This window comes from Microcaecilia unicolor, chromosome 11 (assembly GCF_901765095.1).
Source record: "Microcaecilia unicolor chromosome 11, aMicUni1.1, whole genome shotgun sequence".
NCBI lineage: Eukaryota > Metazoa > Chordata > Amphibia > Gymnophiona > Siphonopidae > Microcaecilia > Microcaecilia unicolor.
The window spans coordinates 58,592,156-58,607,373 of NC_044041.1; the positions used below are offsets into that span (position 1 = coordinate 58,592,156).

Consider the following 15,218-nt stretch of genomic DNA (forward strand, 5'->3'; position numbering starts at 1 on the left):
CAGCGGCCCACATTGCCGGAGTCATGAATGTCAAGGCGGACTTTCTCAGTCGCCATACCTTGGAGCCCGGAGAGTGGCAGCTATCTGCTCAGGCGTTCTTGGACATCACGAAGCGCTGGGGCCAGCCAAGCCTAGATCTGATGGCGTCATCGGCCAATTGCCAAGTGCCGCGCTTTTTCAGCAGAGGACGGGACCCTCGATCCCTGGGAGTAGATGCTCTTCTCCAACAGTGGCCGACACAAGAGCTTCTCTATGTGTTCCCGCCCTGGCCCATGTTGGGCAGGGTGCTAGACCGGGTGGCAAAGCATCCCGGCAGGGTAATCCTGGTGGGTCCGGATTGGCCCAGGCGTCCCTGGTATGCGGACTTGATCAGGCTTTCAGTCGACGATCCTCTGCGGCTGCCAGTGGAGCAGGGCCTGTTACATCAGGGTCCCGTGGTGATGGAGGATCCCTCCCCCTTTGGTCTTACGGCCTGGCTATTGAGCGGCAGCGTCTGAGGAAGAAGGGCTTCTCAGACAAGGTCATCGCCACTATGCTGAGAGCGAGGAAGCGCTCTACTTCTACTGCTTACGCCAGGGTTTGGCGTATCTTTGCAGCGTGGTGTGAAGCAGGCTCACTTTCTCCCTTCACTGCTCCAATTTCTTCAGTGTTGGCGTTCCTGCAAGAAGGTCTGGAGAAAGCCCTGTCGCTCAGTTCCCTTAAAGTCCAGGTAGCGGCTCTGGCTTGCTTCAGGGGCCGCCTGAAGGGTGCTTCCCTGGCTTCGCAGCCAGATGTGGTGCGCTTTCTCAAGGGAGTTAATCACCTGCGCCCTCCTCTGCACTCAGTGGTGCCTGCGTGGAATCTCAACCTGGTACTAAGAGCATTGCAGAAGCCGCCTTTTGAACCCTTGTCGAGGGCATCTCTGAAAGACCTGACGTTGAAAGCAGTCTTTTTGGTGGCTATCACTTCAGCCAGAAGAGTTTCCGAGCTCCAGGCGCTCTCATGTCGAGAGCCTTTTCTGCAGTTCACTGAGGCAGGAGTGACTATTCGCACAGTGCCTTCCTTCCTGCCCAAGATTGTTTCTCGCTTCCATGTGAATCAGCAGCTCTGTCTCCCTTCCTTTCGTAGGGGAGGACTACCCAGAGGAGTACTCTGCTCTTAAATATCTGGATGTGAGCCGAGTCATCATCAGATACTTGGAAGTGACCAATGATTTCCGGAAATCGGATCATCTGTTTGTCCTGTTTGCAGGTCCTCGTAAGGGTCTGCAGGCTGCTAAGCCTACAGTGGCAAGATGGGTCAAGGAAGCCATTGCAGCGGCTTATGTGGCCGCGGGGAAGGTGCCGCCTATCCAGCTGAAGGCTCACTCCACGAGAGCTCAGGCGGCCTCGATGGCAGAGGCCGGATCCGTCTCCTTGGAAGAGATATGCAAGGCGGCAACTTGGGCTTCGGCTCATACATTCTCCAAGCATTACCGTTTGACTGTTGCTGCACGGGCGGAGGCCCGGTTTGGAGCTTCAGTGTTGAGGTCAGGGATTTCAATGTCCCGCCCTGGGTGAGTACTGCTTCGGTACATCCCACCAGTCTATGGATTGATCAGCTTGATGATATGGAAGGTAAAATTATGTATAATCATACCTGATAATTTTCTTTCCATTAATCATAGCTGATCAATCCATAGCCCCTCCCAGATATCTGAACTGTTTTTATTCTGGTTGCATTTCAGGTTCAAGTTTAGTCTTCAGTTACTTCAGAAAGACTTCGTGTTCAAGTTTTTTCACTTGGATTCTTCAAGAGTTAAGACGAGTTTGTGTTACAGTGAGCTGCTGCATTCCTCTCCCCTCCGTTTTACGGGGCTGGATTGAGACTTAAAATTCTGCCGGCACTCCCTCCCGCTTCGTGCGGCTGTAGGGCAGCTTTGTACCCTTCCCGCTTCGGCGGTGTTAGGGTCAGTCAGCTCCTCCCGCGGTTGCGGTTGCAGGATAAGCCAGATCCCCCCGCATCGGCGGGTGTGGTGTCCCTCCCCCGCTCCGCGGGGATGAGCTGGACGGATTCCCCTCCCCCACTTGTGTGGGGATGAGCTGGGTTAATTCCCCTCCCCCGTTTCGGCGGTGGTGAGCTGGGCAGAGTGTCCCTTCGTGGGTGTAATTCTCTAAGTGCTGAGTCCTGCGGATGGAGCTTTGATATCGACATACTGAGGAGTTTCCGGCAGCACATGACCACATATAGGGAGGCAAAAGTTTGCTCTCTATCTCCACCTGCTGGTAGATGGACACAACCCACCAGTCTATGGATTGATCAGCTATGATTAATGGAAAGAAAATTATCAGGTATGATTATACATAATTTTACCATAGTGGTGGTAGTGACGGACAGGCAGGGGTGGAGCATATAGACAAATAAAATAGCATGACAGGAGTTAGAAGGTAAGTATGACTAACTCGAGGGAAAATTGTACGTGGATTTGTAAAAGGTGCATGTGTCTTCGCAACTTCTGCTACAGTAAGTGCAGCTGATGTTAGTCTTTGTGCATTAGACTAGCTAGTTGCTTCTTCCATTGGGAGATGTCAAGCTTTCTCCTTCTTCCTGAAGTTGAGAATCTTGCACTAGGTGAAGCCGTTCTTGGAGTGTGTTCCATAGGGTGGATGTTACTCCAGACAAGGTTGGTTTTGCAGGGTTCACTCTGTGGGATATTTGGGACAGGGAAATTAGAGGCCAACCAAATTTCGATTTTGGCACTGAAACTATGTGAAATCTGTGTTAGGGTTTCAGGCGAAAAATCCCTGTCTCTCTCCGGTTGAAACTGAACCTTTCTTCCCCTACCCCCTGTGATTGCTCTCCCATGCCCCCCTTCCTGCCCAACCACACACGTCCCTCCCCGGGTTTACTTTAGTGAAGCCCTGGTGGTCTAGTGATCTCTCTGGGGGGGGGGGGCAGGAAAGAACTCCACTCATTTCTGCCCTGGTGCTGCTGCTCCCACGAAGTGGCCCTGGTGGTGTAAGGGGCAGGAATGGACCCCACCCGTGTGTTGCTCCTATCCAAATGGCTTCTGAGACTTTCCGCAGCAGTCTCATCAGGACTTGTTTTCTTGCCTGTGTTGATTCCATTCACAAAATGGCTGCCAGGACGACCTGCAGCAGTCTCGGCAACCATTATGATTGGAGCAGCAGCAAGGGGCAGGAATGAGTAGAGTTTGTTCCTGCCCCCAAAGAAACCACTAGGGCTTCAATAAGGTGTGTGTGTGGGGTGGGGTGGGGGGGGGGGGGGAAGGGGGACACTTTATCCTTTCCTCACAGTGGTTCCCAAAACTGTTCTGGTGTACTCCAGCCAGTAGGGTTTTAGGATTTCCTCCATGAATATATTTTTAGGTAAATTTACTTGTGCTTCCTTCATTATATGCAAAATTATTTCATACATATTCATTGTGAGTATCCTGAAAATCCAAGTGACTGGTGGGTCCCACAGAACAGATCTGAGTACCTATTAAACACTAAAAGCCACAGCATAAAAGACCAATGCTGTAAAAACAAGGCAAGGTGGTGTGAGGGTCAGAGGAGGTACATCTAATATAATAAAACGCACCGTGAACGTTCTGAAGACAACGTTCTGTGAAGCCGGAAGCTTGAAGCCGGAAGCCTAAGTTCTCAGGACAACGTTCTGTGAAGCCGGAAGCTTGAAGCCGGAAGTCTGAAGCCTTGAAGCCTTGAAGCCTGAAGCCTGAAGCCTTGAAGCCATCTGACGTCACTCCCAGGCTGAGGCTGAAGGGTTCGGGGATTCGTGGTGTGAAGCCTTCAAGCCAGCCAGCCGTCTCTGCCCCGCCCTCGCGCCTAAACAAACAAATACGGAAGCGAAGCGTCAGGGAAGGAGGCGGCGCTCCCGACGTCTAGCCTTCCCTTCGCTGTGTTCCGCCTTCAAAACAAGGCGGAACACAGCGAAGGGAAAGCTAGACGTCGGGAGCGCCGCCTCCTTCCCTGACGCTTCGCTGCACGAACCGCCACGGAAGTAAAGTTAAAAAGAATTAAAAAAAAAAAAATGGGATGCATGGATGCGAGGCATGGATGCGAAGGGGTGACGAGGCATGGATGCGAGGGGGGGCATGGATGCGAAGGGGTGGGGGGGCATGGATGCGAGGGGGGGGGTATGGATGCGAGGCATGGATGCGAAGGGGGGGGCATGGATGCGAAGGGAGGGGGGGGAAAGAAGAGGGCGGGCCAGGCTGGGACATGGGAGAGAGCGTAGCATGGATGCGAGGGGGGGGGGGGGTCATGGAAGGGCGAGAGGGGACTTGCTGGAAAAGGATGAATGGAGGCGGCAGGGGACAGAGGAGCATGGATTACAGAGCAGGCCTCAGGCAGAGAGGGGAAATGCTGGATAGGGAAAAATGGAGGGGCCAGGTGACAGATGAGCATGGATTGGAAGGGCAGGACTCAGGGAGAGGGGAATTGCTGGATAGGGATGAATGGAGGGGACAGATGGGCATGGATGGATATGGATTACAGAGCAGGCCTCAGGCAGAGAGGGGAAATGCTGGATAGGGAAAAATGGAGGGGCCAGGTGACAGAGGAGCATGGATGGGCATGGATTGGAAGGGCAGGACTCAGGGAGAGGGGAATTGCTGGATAGGGATGAATGGAGGGGACAGATGGGCATGGATGGATATGGATTGCAGGGCAGGCCTCAGGCAGAGAGGGGAAATGCTGGATAGGGAAAAATGGAGGGGCCAGGTGACAGAGGAGCATGGATGGGCATGGATTGGAAGGGCAGGACTCAGGGAGAGGGGAATTGCTGCATAGGGATGAATGGAGGGGACAGATGGGCATGGATGGATATGGATTGCAGGGCAGGCCTCAAGCAGAGAGGGGAAATGCTGGATAGGGATGAATGGAGGGGGCAGGTGACAGACAAACATGGATGGCCATGGATTGGGAGAGCAGGGCTCACGGACAGAGGGGAATTGCTGGAAAAGGATGAATGGAGGGGGCAGGGGACAGATGGCCATGGATTGGGAGGGCACGGCTCACACTCTCTCTCTCATATACAATGTCTTTCTCACTCTCACACACTCTGTCTCACACTGTATCACATTCACTCTCTATGTGCCACACAGTCACTCACACACTCGCTTGGTCTCATACACTCACTCAAACAGAGAATCTGTGTCTCACACACACTCTCTCTCTCTCCCACACACACACACTCTCACTCACACTGTGTCTCACATACACACTTGCACACACTCTCATTCTCACACACACACTCTCTCACAAACACACTCACACCCAGACTCACGCTCTCTCTCACACAATCACACTTTCACTCCGACTCTCAAACAGTCACTCTCACATACACTCTCCCAAACATACACACTCCGAGGAAAACCTTGCTAGCGCCCGTTTCATTTGTGTCAGAAACGGGCCTTTTTACTAGTAAGTACATAAGTAGTGCCATACTGGGAAAGACCAAAGGTCCATCTAGCCCAGCATCCTGTCACCGACAGTGGCCAATCCAGGTCAAGGGCACCTGGCACGCTCCCCAAACGTAAAAACATTCCAGACAAGTTATACCTAAAAATGCGGAATTTTTCCAAGTCCATTTAATAGCGGTCTATGGACTTGTCCTTTAGGAATCTATCTAACCCCTTTTTAAACTCCGTCAAGCTAACCGCCCGTACCACGTTCTCCGGCAACAAATTCCAGAGTCTAATTACACGTTGGGTGAAGAAAAATTTTCTCCGATTCGTTTTAAATTTACCACACTGTAGCTTCAACTCATGCCCTCTAGTCCTAGTATTTTTGGATAGCGTGAACAGTCGCTTCACATCCACCCGATCCATTCCACTCATTATTTTATACACTTCTATCATATCTCCCCTCAGCCGTCTCTTCTCCAAGCTGAAAAGCCCTAGCCTTCTCAGCCTCTCTTCATAGGAAAGTCGTCCCATCCCCACTATCATTTTCGTCGCCCTTCGCTGTACCTTTTCCAATTCTACTATATCTTTTTTGAGATACGGAGACCAGTGATATATACAAGTGGTGTCCCCCGTCTTTTTCTGTGAATATTTAAATTATGGAATTTGTAGTATATGAACCTCTGTGCAGGCTTTCTGCTGTTTTATAAATATTTGGGTACAATTTGTAGTGATGATCTTGTGGCTCAAAGTGATGAGTTCCATCTTAAAAAACAAACATATGAACTGAATATTTAGCTGTATTTGTCACCCTGGAGAATGCATTGAGCTGGAGTGTTACTCCGCACAGAGAATTTAGAATTTAAATCCTGTCTTCTCTCTGTGATAGTAACTGGTCTTCATCTTCTGCCAGGCTGGCCACCCTTTATTGTAGGGATATAGCGTTAAGTATTCAGTTGTATTGCTGATCAAATAACGTGAAATTGCGCTCTTGATGATGTGCATAATATAAAATGAGCAAATTTTACTAAGTAGAACCAGCCCATTCTGCCTGACAATTGGTCATTTTTGGATATGCAGCATGTTTAGGTTGTAAGTGTAAGAGTTTGCCCTTCTAAAAGGAAACGTTGAGGTTCGTAAAATCTATTTGCCTGACAAAGTTGACTAGTGAAAGATCCTATGTTGTCCTCCCCTATTATTTTAATATTGGATTTGCCCTGTAATTTGTCTTGTTTTTGTTTGTACTTGCAGAGCTGCGCTGTACCCCAGGGCAATTTGCCTGTCACAGTGGGACCATCCAGTGCATCCCCTTGCACTGGCAGTGTGATGGCTGGCCAACCTGTGAGGATGAGAGTGATGAGGTGAACTGTCCAGGTAAGTGGAACTTAAACTTGAACCCTTCAACTGTGTTCCTTAAGGGGAAGCACTGGGATAAAGCCTCAAATCCTGTAGCTCATTATTCTTTTCTCAAAGTTCTCGCAGTCTGCCCTCTTATCTTGCATCTCCTGAGGCAGAAGACACGGGGTAACCAGAGCACCTGACTAGGCAGACTGGATAGGCTTTGTTACCACAGTGGTGGAGGGAGAGAGAAGGGTACAGTTAAGCAAGACTTGTGATAGCACTCTAAGCAGCACCAGTGGGCAAGCTGGAGGGCTTAGTAACAAAAGAGGAATGGAGGAAGTTTAGGGTAAAATTTCTGTTTTGTGAAATGTATATTGTATTTCTTTGAGTTAAGAGGCTTCAATTTAGTAGCAACATTAAGGAATCTTTGTTTAGGTTATGCTTGTTTGTGCCTATATCATTGATGAAGTTATCCCCATCCCTGAGTTCAGTACATTCCTCTGAGCTACAGCAGGACTGAACACTTGAATTGTTACCTAGCTGCAGAGGAATAACCTTTAAAGTAACATTCTTCAGTTTATTGAAAAGATTTGAATCCAAGCTCCCATTGTTCATGAAGGAGAGAAGCAAGATTTGTGTTCAGAGTAAATTGAAAGACTTGAGACCTGCAGCCTTGGGATTTGGGGTCACCCTGGCATGCTCTTTCAATGATCTCTTGCTGTGTTCCAAATGAGAAGGGATCTTTATTTATGGTTCCAGCACAAATCTCAGTTTTACCACAATTCTTGAATATTTAAATGTATTTGCAACATAAAATGTCTGGTTCTGTCTGTCATGTTGTTCTGTAGTGTTGTGAATTGATAGTATAAAACCCATGCAAAACTCCTTCGTACCAGGCATTAACTCTATTTTTAGGTGAGTTGCTGCACTGAACCCATTCTGCCATTCTTTTGGAAATCTTGCAGTAGGCACTATTATGGTACTCTGCAGGCCATTTGCGCTAACTCAGTGGTATGTTTACATTTCATATATAATAAGAACATACCACACTGGGTCAGACCAATGGTTCATCTAGCCCAGTACCCCGACTCCAACAGTGGCCAATTCAAGTCACAAGTACCTGGCAGAAACCAAATTAGTAGCAGCATTCAATGCTACCAATCCCAGGGCAAGCAGTGGCTTCCCCCATGTCCATCTCAATGACATACTATAGACTTTTCCTCCAGGAACTTGTCTAAATCTTTTTTAAACCCAGATACGCTAACTGCTGTTACCGCATCCGCAACGAGTTCCAAAGCTTAACTGTTCTTTAAGTGAAGAAATATTTCTTCCTATTTGTTTTAAAAGTATTTCCATCCAATTTCATTGAGTGTCCCCTGGTCTTTGTACTTTTTGAAAGAGTGAAAAATTGATTCACTTCTACCCATGTTTATAGGCCTCAATCATAGCCCCCCCTCAGCTGTCTCTTATCCAAGCTGAAGAGTCCTAACCTCTTTAGCTTTCCTCGTATGGGACGAATTCCATCCCTTTTATCATTTTGGTTGTTCTTCTTTGAACCTCTTCTAATAACCGCTATATCTTTTTTGTTTGTTTGGTTTTTTTTGAGATATGGTGACCAGAATTGAATGCACAGTGGAGCGATGCAGAGGCATTATAATAATCTTGGCCTTATTTTGCATTCCTTTCCTAATAATTCCTAGCATCCTGTTTGCTTTTTTGGCTGCCACCGCCACACATTGGGCAGAAGATTTCAGTGTTTTGTCTATGACACCTAGATCTTTTTCTTGAGTGCTGACTCCTAAGGTGGACCCTAGCATCAGGTAACTATGATTCAGATTATTCTTCCCAATGTGTATCACTTTGCAGTTGTCCACATTACATTTCATCTGCCATTTGGATGCCCTGTCTTCCAGTTTCCTAAGGTTTTCTGCGATTTATCATAGTCTGCCTGTGTTTTGACAACTTTGAATAGTGTTGTCATCTGCAAATTTAATCACCTCGCTTGTCTTTCTTTTTTCCAGATCATTTATAAATATGTTATAGCACTGGTCCCAGTACAGATCCCTGCGGCACTCCACTATTCACCCTCTTCCATTGAGAAAAATGGGCATTTAACCCTACTCAGTTTTCTGTCCAATAACCAATTCCTTATCCACAGAAGGACGCCTCCTATCCCATGACTTTTTAATTTTGTCAGGAGGCTCTCATGAAAAACTTTGTGAAAAGCTTTATGAAAATCTAGATACACTGCTTCAACTAGCTCACCTTTATCCACTGTTTATTTAGCCTTCAAAGAAAAGCAGATTGGTAAGGCAATACATGCCTTGGCTGAACCCATGCTGTTTTCCATTAACCATGTTTGTGTTCATAATTTTATTCTTTATAATAGTTTCCACTATTTTCCCCAGCACTGAGGTCAGGTCGGTAATTTCCTGGATCACCCCTGGAACACTTTTTAAAAAACGGTGTTACATTGGCCATCCTCCCCTCCAATCTTCAGGTACTACAAATGATTTTAATAAAAGGTTAAAGATCACTAACAGACCAGCAATTTCATGTTTGAGTTCTTTCAGTACCCTGGATGTATACCATCCAATCCAGTTGATTTATCACTCTTTAACTTGTCAGTTTGGCTCAGTACATCTTCCAGATTCACTGAGATTTTTCAGTTCTTCCACATAGTTATCCTTGAAAACCATTTCTGGTACAGGTAGATCTCTTACATCTTCCGTAAAGACCAAAGCAAAGAATTCATTGTCTCCCTGCTATGGCCTTGTCCTCCCTGAGTGCTCCTTTTGCTCCTTCGTGATCTAGTGGTCCCAGGGATTCCCACACAGTCTTTCTGCTTCTGATGTACTGAAAAAGACGTTACTATGAGTTTTTGTCTCTGCGGCAAATTTTTCTTCATATTCTCTTTTATTCTTTTTCATCAATGCTTTGCATCTAGCTTGACAGTGCTTATGTCGCTTCTTATTTTCTTCATTGGTATCCTGTTTTAATATTTTGAAGGATGCTCGGATCACGTGGTGTGATGCAGGAGTGAAGTCACGTTGGAACTGAGCTCCTGCGATTCCCCCATCATCTTACGATATTAACAGCCTCAAAGGGGAAAAACAAACTTTAATTTCGCCAGCCTTACACTTGGAGACCGGGTGGTTGTTGTTTGGTAACTTTGTGAAGAAGAATGGTGGCGAAAACGCTTAAAAAAGACAAAGAGAAAGGCAAGATCGCAGAATCCAAGATGGCGCCCGGACAGCATTCGCCGAATTCGAGCGTTTGCTCAGTATGGACAGCAGAAATTACCGCGGAGGTGACAGCGGCGGTAGAGGCGGCCCTCGATAAAAAACTGCAAGCGTTGTTTGACCGCGCAGAATCTGCCCACGAACGGCTTGACGGGTTCCACCTCGATTTGGACCACATGCAACAGCGGATAAGTGACCTGGAAGACCGAGCAGTGACATCCGAACAACCTGTGGAGGTACTACAGAAGAAAATAGTGGAGCTAGAAAACAAACTAGACGATTTAGAGAACAGGTCTCGTCGTAATAATTTACGACTAATTGGGCTCCCGGAACACATAAAGGACTCAGAGTTGGGCAGCTTTCTAGAAACCTGGCTTCAGAGCACATTAAAAATGAATAACCTGCCGGGCCCGCTGCGCATCGAGAGAGCACATCGGCTGGGGCCGAAGCGCCAAGGCGCGGCGAGGCCGCGGGCGGTGATAATGAAGATTCTCCACTATGGCCACAAACAGGCGATTTTGCAGGCGGTAAGGGCAGGAGGAGAGCTTCGCTGTGAAGGCCAACGGATACTTTGCTTTCAAGATTACTCAGCACGTGTAGCAGCGGCGCGAAAGGAATTTGCGCCCGTGTGTGCGGCTTTACATGAGAGAAAAATCAGGTTTGCGCTGATATATCCTGCTAAACTGAAGGTGCAGTACGAGGGAGGAGATAAACTCTTTGCAGAGGTGGCTGCAGCTAAAGAATTCCTCAAGAGTATTGTACAGGAATCTGCAACCTGATGGTGGAACAATGGTGTTTTAAAGAAGAAAGTCTTTGACGGAGCATGTGAGTTGAAAGAGACTTTGAGACATGGACTAGAAGACTGTTAAGCACTGCTTATGGGCAATGTTAAAAAGATCTGGTAAAGTGCTGCTTTTTAATATATTTATAAATGATTTAGAGATGGGAGTAACTAGCGAGGTAATTAAATTTGTTGATGACACAAAGTTATTCAAAGTTGTTAAATCGCGACAGGATTGTGAAAAATTACAAGAGGACCTTACAAGACTGGGAGACTGGGCGGCTAAATGGCAGATGACGTTTAATGTGAGCAAGTGCAAGGTGATGCATGTGGGAAAAAAGAACCCAAATTATAGCTACGTCATGCAAGGTTCCACGTTAGGAGTTACGGACCAAGAAAGGGATCTGGGTGTCGTCGTCGATAATACACTGAAACCTTCTGCTCAGTGTGCTGCTGCGGCTAGGAAAGCGAATAGAATGTTGGGTATTATTAGGAAAGGTATGGAAAACAGGTGTGAGGATGTTATAATGCCGTTGTATCGCTCCATGGTGCGACTGCACCTTGAGTATTGTGTTCAATTCTGGTCGCCGCATCTCAAGGAAGATATAGTAGAATTGGAAAAGGTGCAGAGAAGGGCGACTAAAATAATAGCGGGGATGGGACGACTTCCCTATGAAGAAAGATTAAGGAGGCTAGGGCTATTCAGCTTGGAGAAGAGACGGCTGAGGGGAGACATGATAGAGGCATATAAAATAATGAGTGGAGTGGAACTGGTGGATGTGAAGCGTCTGTTCACGCTTTCCAAAAATACTAGGACTAGGGGGCATGCGATGAAACTACAGTGTAGTAAATTTAAAACAAATCGGAGAAAACTTTTCTTCACCCAACGTATAATTAAACTCTGGAATTCGTTGCCGGAGAAAGTGGTGAAGACGGTTAGTTTAGCAGAGTTTAAAAAGGGGTTGACGGTTTCCTAAAGGACAAGTCCATAAACCGCTACTAAATGGACTTGGGAAAAATCCACAATTCCAGGAATAACATGTATAGAATGTTTGTACGTATGGGAAGCTCGCCAGGTGCCCTTGGCCTGGATTGGCCGCTGTCGTGGACAGGATGCTGGGCTCGATGGACCCTTGGTCTTTTCCCAGTATGGCATTACTTATGTACTTATGTACTTATGTACTTATGTACTTATGAATAGAGACTATATCTCCATACCTAATCTTTGGTCTCAAGGGAATAAATGGACAGAGGGGTATAAGGTAAACATAAGGTAAACACCCGGTCTCAATAAATGGAGACAGGCATAAATAATACATGTTGGGGTTTTCCCCAGGGAGCAGATGGTAACTTAAAAAAGAGGGGGAAAGGACACTATACGTGATGAGTTCCCTGTTGGAACTCAAGGGTTTACAGATTGGAGGGGGGGGGAGGGAATTCATGGGGGGGAGGGGAGGGGAGGAGGGGGGGAATAGGGGAAGGGGTGGGGAGCAGGTCTGTGTGAGTATGGCATGTAAATGGGGTAGGAGAAGTCAATTAGGAAGTGAGGAGAGTATACAAGGCAGCAGAGGGAGGTGTAGGCTGGGACACCTTTCTCTTTATAACAGGTTTAATAACATACGTGAGCCAAATAGGATAGGCTATGGTTAAGCTAATATCTTGGAATGTGGGGGGTATTTCCTCCCCAATCAAAAGAAGTAAGATTCTACAGACTTTAAATAGACAAAAGGCACATATAGCAATGTTACAGGAGACACACCTAACAGCAATAGAACATAAGAAGTTGTGTAAATGGTGGGTGGGAGACTACGTGGAAAGCCCGTCACCAAATAGAAAGGCGGGAGTCATTATCCTATTCCGCAAAGGGCTTCATATTACAAAAAAACGAGTAATTGTGGACCCGCTAGGAAGATATGTTTTCTTAGAAGCTCATGTAAATAACCACCCTTTCTTACTAATTAATATATATGCACCAAACCAATATGACAGGAGGTTCTATCAGACCCTGGTGAGACATGTGCACTCTTTTGATCAGATGCCTATACTTATGGGGGGAGATTTTAACTCAGTATATGATCCATTGCTGGATAGTACTGGAGCCTCTAGAGTAGGGCCAGTGAACTTGACAAAGGGAGTCCCACGGCTGTGCTCGATGTTAGATCTAGTTGATGCATGGCGCCTGTACCATCCGGGAGAGAGGGACTATACCCATTTATCTAGGGCACATGATACACTATCCAGAATTGACTATATCCTGGTTTCGGCAAATAGGATTCCTTGGTTACAACAGGCTGAGATAGGGCCAACACAGGTCTCAGACCACGCTTTTGTGTGGATCACAATTGGGTGTGATGGGGATAGAACTCAGAAGCCTAGGTGGCGATTTCCCACAGAACTGTTCTACGACCCACAGTTTGCCTCCTATATACAATCCCAGTGGAAAGAATATTCAGAGTTTAATGAGAATAGTTATCACTTAAACCCGATACTATTTTGGGAAGCGGCCAAGGCCGTGCTGAGAGGAGCCATAATTTCATATCATTCCTATAAGAAAAGATCTAGAGAGGCAGAGATAGTCAGGATGGGGAAGGTAGTGGGACAGGCACGCCAGAGATTTGGTGCTAACCCAACGCCCTTAAATAAATCAAGACTATTAGAAGCCCAGTCATCTTTGAACCAGTTAATACATGCCAAAGCCAAAAAATCAAATTTTTATTATCGTTATCAGTTATATAAACACGCAAATAAGCAAGGGAAATTGATGACACGACTGTTACAGCAAATGGGTGGTTCCAGATATGTGTCACAAATCAGAGATGCACAGGGGAGTACTCAGCATACTCTGGAGGGAGTGAATGAAGTATTCCGGCAGTTTTATGAAGCTTTATATTCCCCTCCTGAAGATCAGGGGCTTCAAGCCGAGTGTTACTTAGCAGGACAATCACTGCCCCAGATCACAGAGATACAACAAAGTAGCCTTAATAGATTAATAACAGAGGACGAGGTGAGTTGGGGTATACGTGCCAGCCCGTTGCATAAGTCTCCAGGAGTGGATGGGCTCTCCTCTGAGTTTTATAAACTCCTTAGCTCGGATATTGTACCCTGCCTGACAGAGGTTTTCAATAAATGTATAGAGCTGGGGGGTCTACCAGAGTCTTTAAGGAAGGCACAAATCATAGTCCTGTTAAAACCAGGCCGTGACCCACTCTTAGCCAGTTCATATAGACCTATCTCTTTGCTTCCTTTTGAAACAAAATTACTGGCAAAGATTCTGGCAAACAGACTGGCACGGATCCTGCCGGAGATAGTGGAGGAGTCTCAGGTGGGCTTTGTACGAGAAAGATCAGTAGCTCGAAATATGAGACAGATTCTGGGAGCGTTGGAAAGCCTACATGAATCATCAACCCCGGCCTTAATAATTAGTTTTGATGCCGAAAAGGCATTTGATCGGGTTAACTGGGACTTCATGTTTGCCTCCCTGAAGGCATTTGGGATGGAGGGGTTTTTCCTACATGCCATAGAAACGCTGTACCAGGGGCCTGTTGCGGAGGTATGGGTAAACGGGCAGGCATCTGCGACGTTCGGGATTGCCAGGGGTACCCGACAGGGATGTCCCCTCTCGCCCCTTCTTTTTGTGTTGGTGCTTGACCCTCTTATAAGAGAAATCCAGAATATGAGGGAGGTGAGAGGGGTACAGATACAGCAAACTTCCTTTAAGATCTCGGCCTTCGCAGATGACCTTTTGACTATAATACAGGACCCCCAGGTGTCCTTACCGTCACTATTGGACATTTTTGCTGAATTTGGGGATTACTCTGGTTTTCGGCTCAATCTAGACAAATCTGAGGTTATGACACTTCACATGAGGGAGGAGCAGTGGGAAAGTCTATGTTGTCCACTTAAGAGAGTGGGGGAGGCGTTTAAATACCTAGGGATCCAACTCACCAAGGACCCCAAGCTGCTATATAGTGCTAATGTAGAATACTTGCTAGAAGACACCAAGAGGACACTGGGAAGATGGGCAGGGCTACCGATATCGTTAATAGGCCGCATCTCCTTGTTTAATATGGTGCTTTTCCCTAAATGGCTTTACTTTTTACAGACAATCCCATTATATCTCAAGCACCAGGAAGTGAGATCTTTACAAAAACTGCTTTCAAAATTTTTGTGGGCTGGGAAACGACCCCAGATACGATTTTCACAACTGGTGAGGCCTTGGAGGAACGGGGGGATGGGAATGCCGGACATTAAACGCTATAATGTAGCATGTTTACTGCGCCACCTAGGGGACTGGTATCGGCAGAGGGAGGATTATACCCCATTGGGGATAGAAATAGCAAGGTGTAGCCCCTTAAACCTGATGTATGTCTTACATGGGACATTGAAGGACCTACCCACAAGGTTGAGGACTAGTGTATTAGTGGGGCCCTTAAAGGCCATATGGAAGGACTTGGCTAGGCTGTGGTCC

At 46.9% G+C, this 15,218-nt stretch overlaps 1 protein-coding gene across 3 annotated transcripts in view; it reads left to right on the plus strand.

Moving 5' to 3' along the window:
• The window catches only part of DGCR2 (DiGeorge syndrome critical region gene 2), a 102,997-nt gene that overhangs the window by 46,835 nt on the left and 40,944 nt on the right, over positions 1 to 15,218 (plus strand). For all 3 annotated transcript variants that reach the window (XM_030217445.1, XM_030217446.1, XM_030217447.1), the window contains one exon: positions 6,638 to 6,760. In XM_030217445.1, coding sequence (XP_030073305.1) covers positions 6,638 to 6,760 — 123 coding nt within the window. The remainder of the gene's footprint in view (positions 1 to 6,637; positions 6,761 to 15,218) is intronic.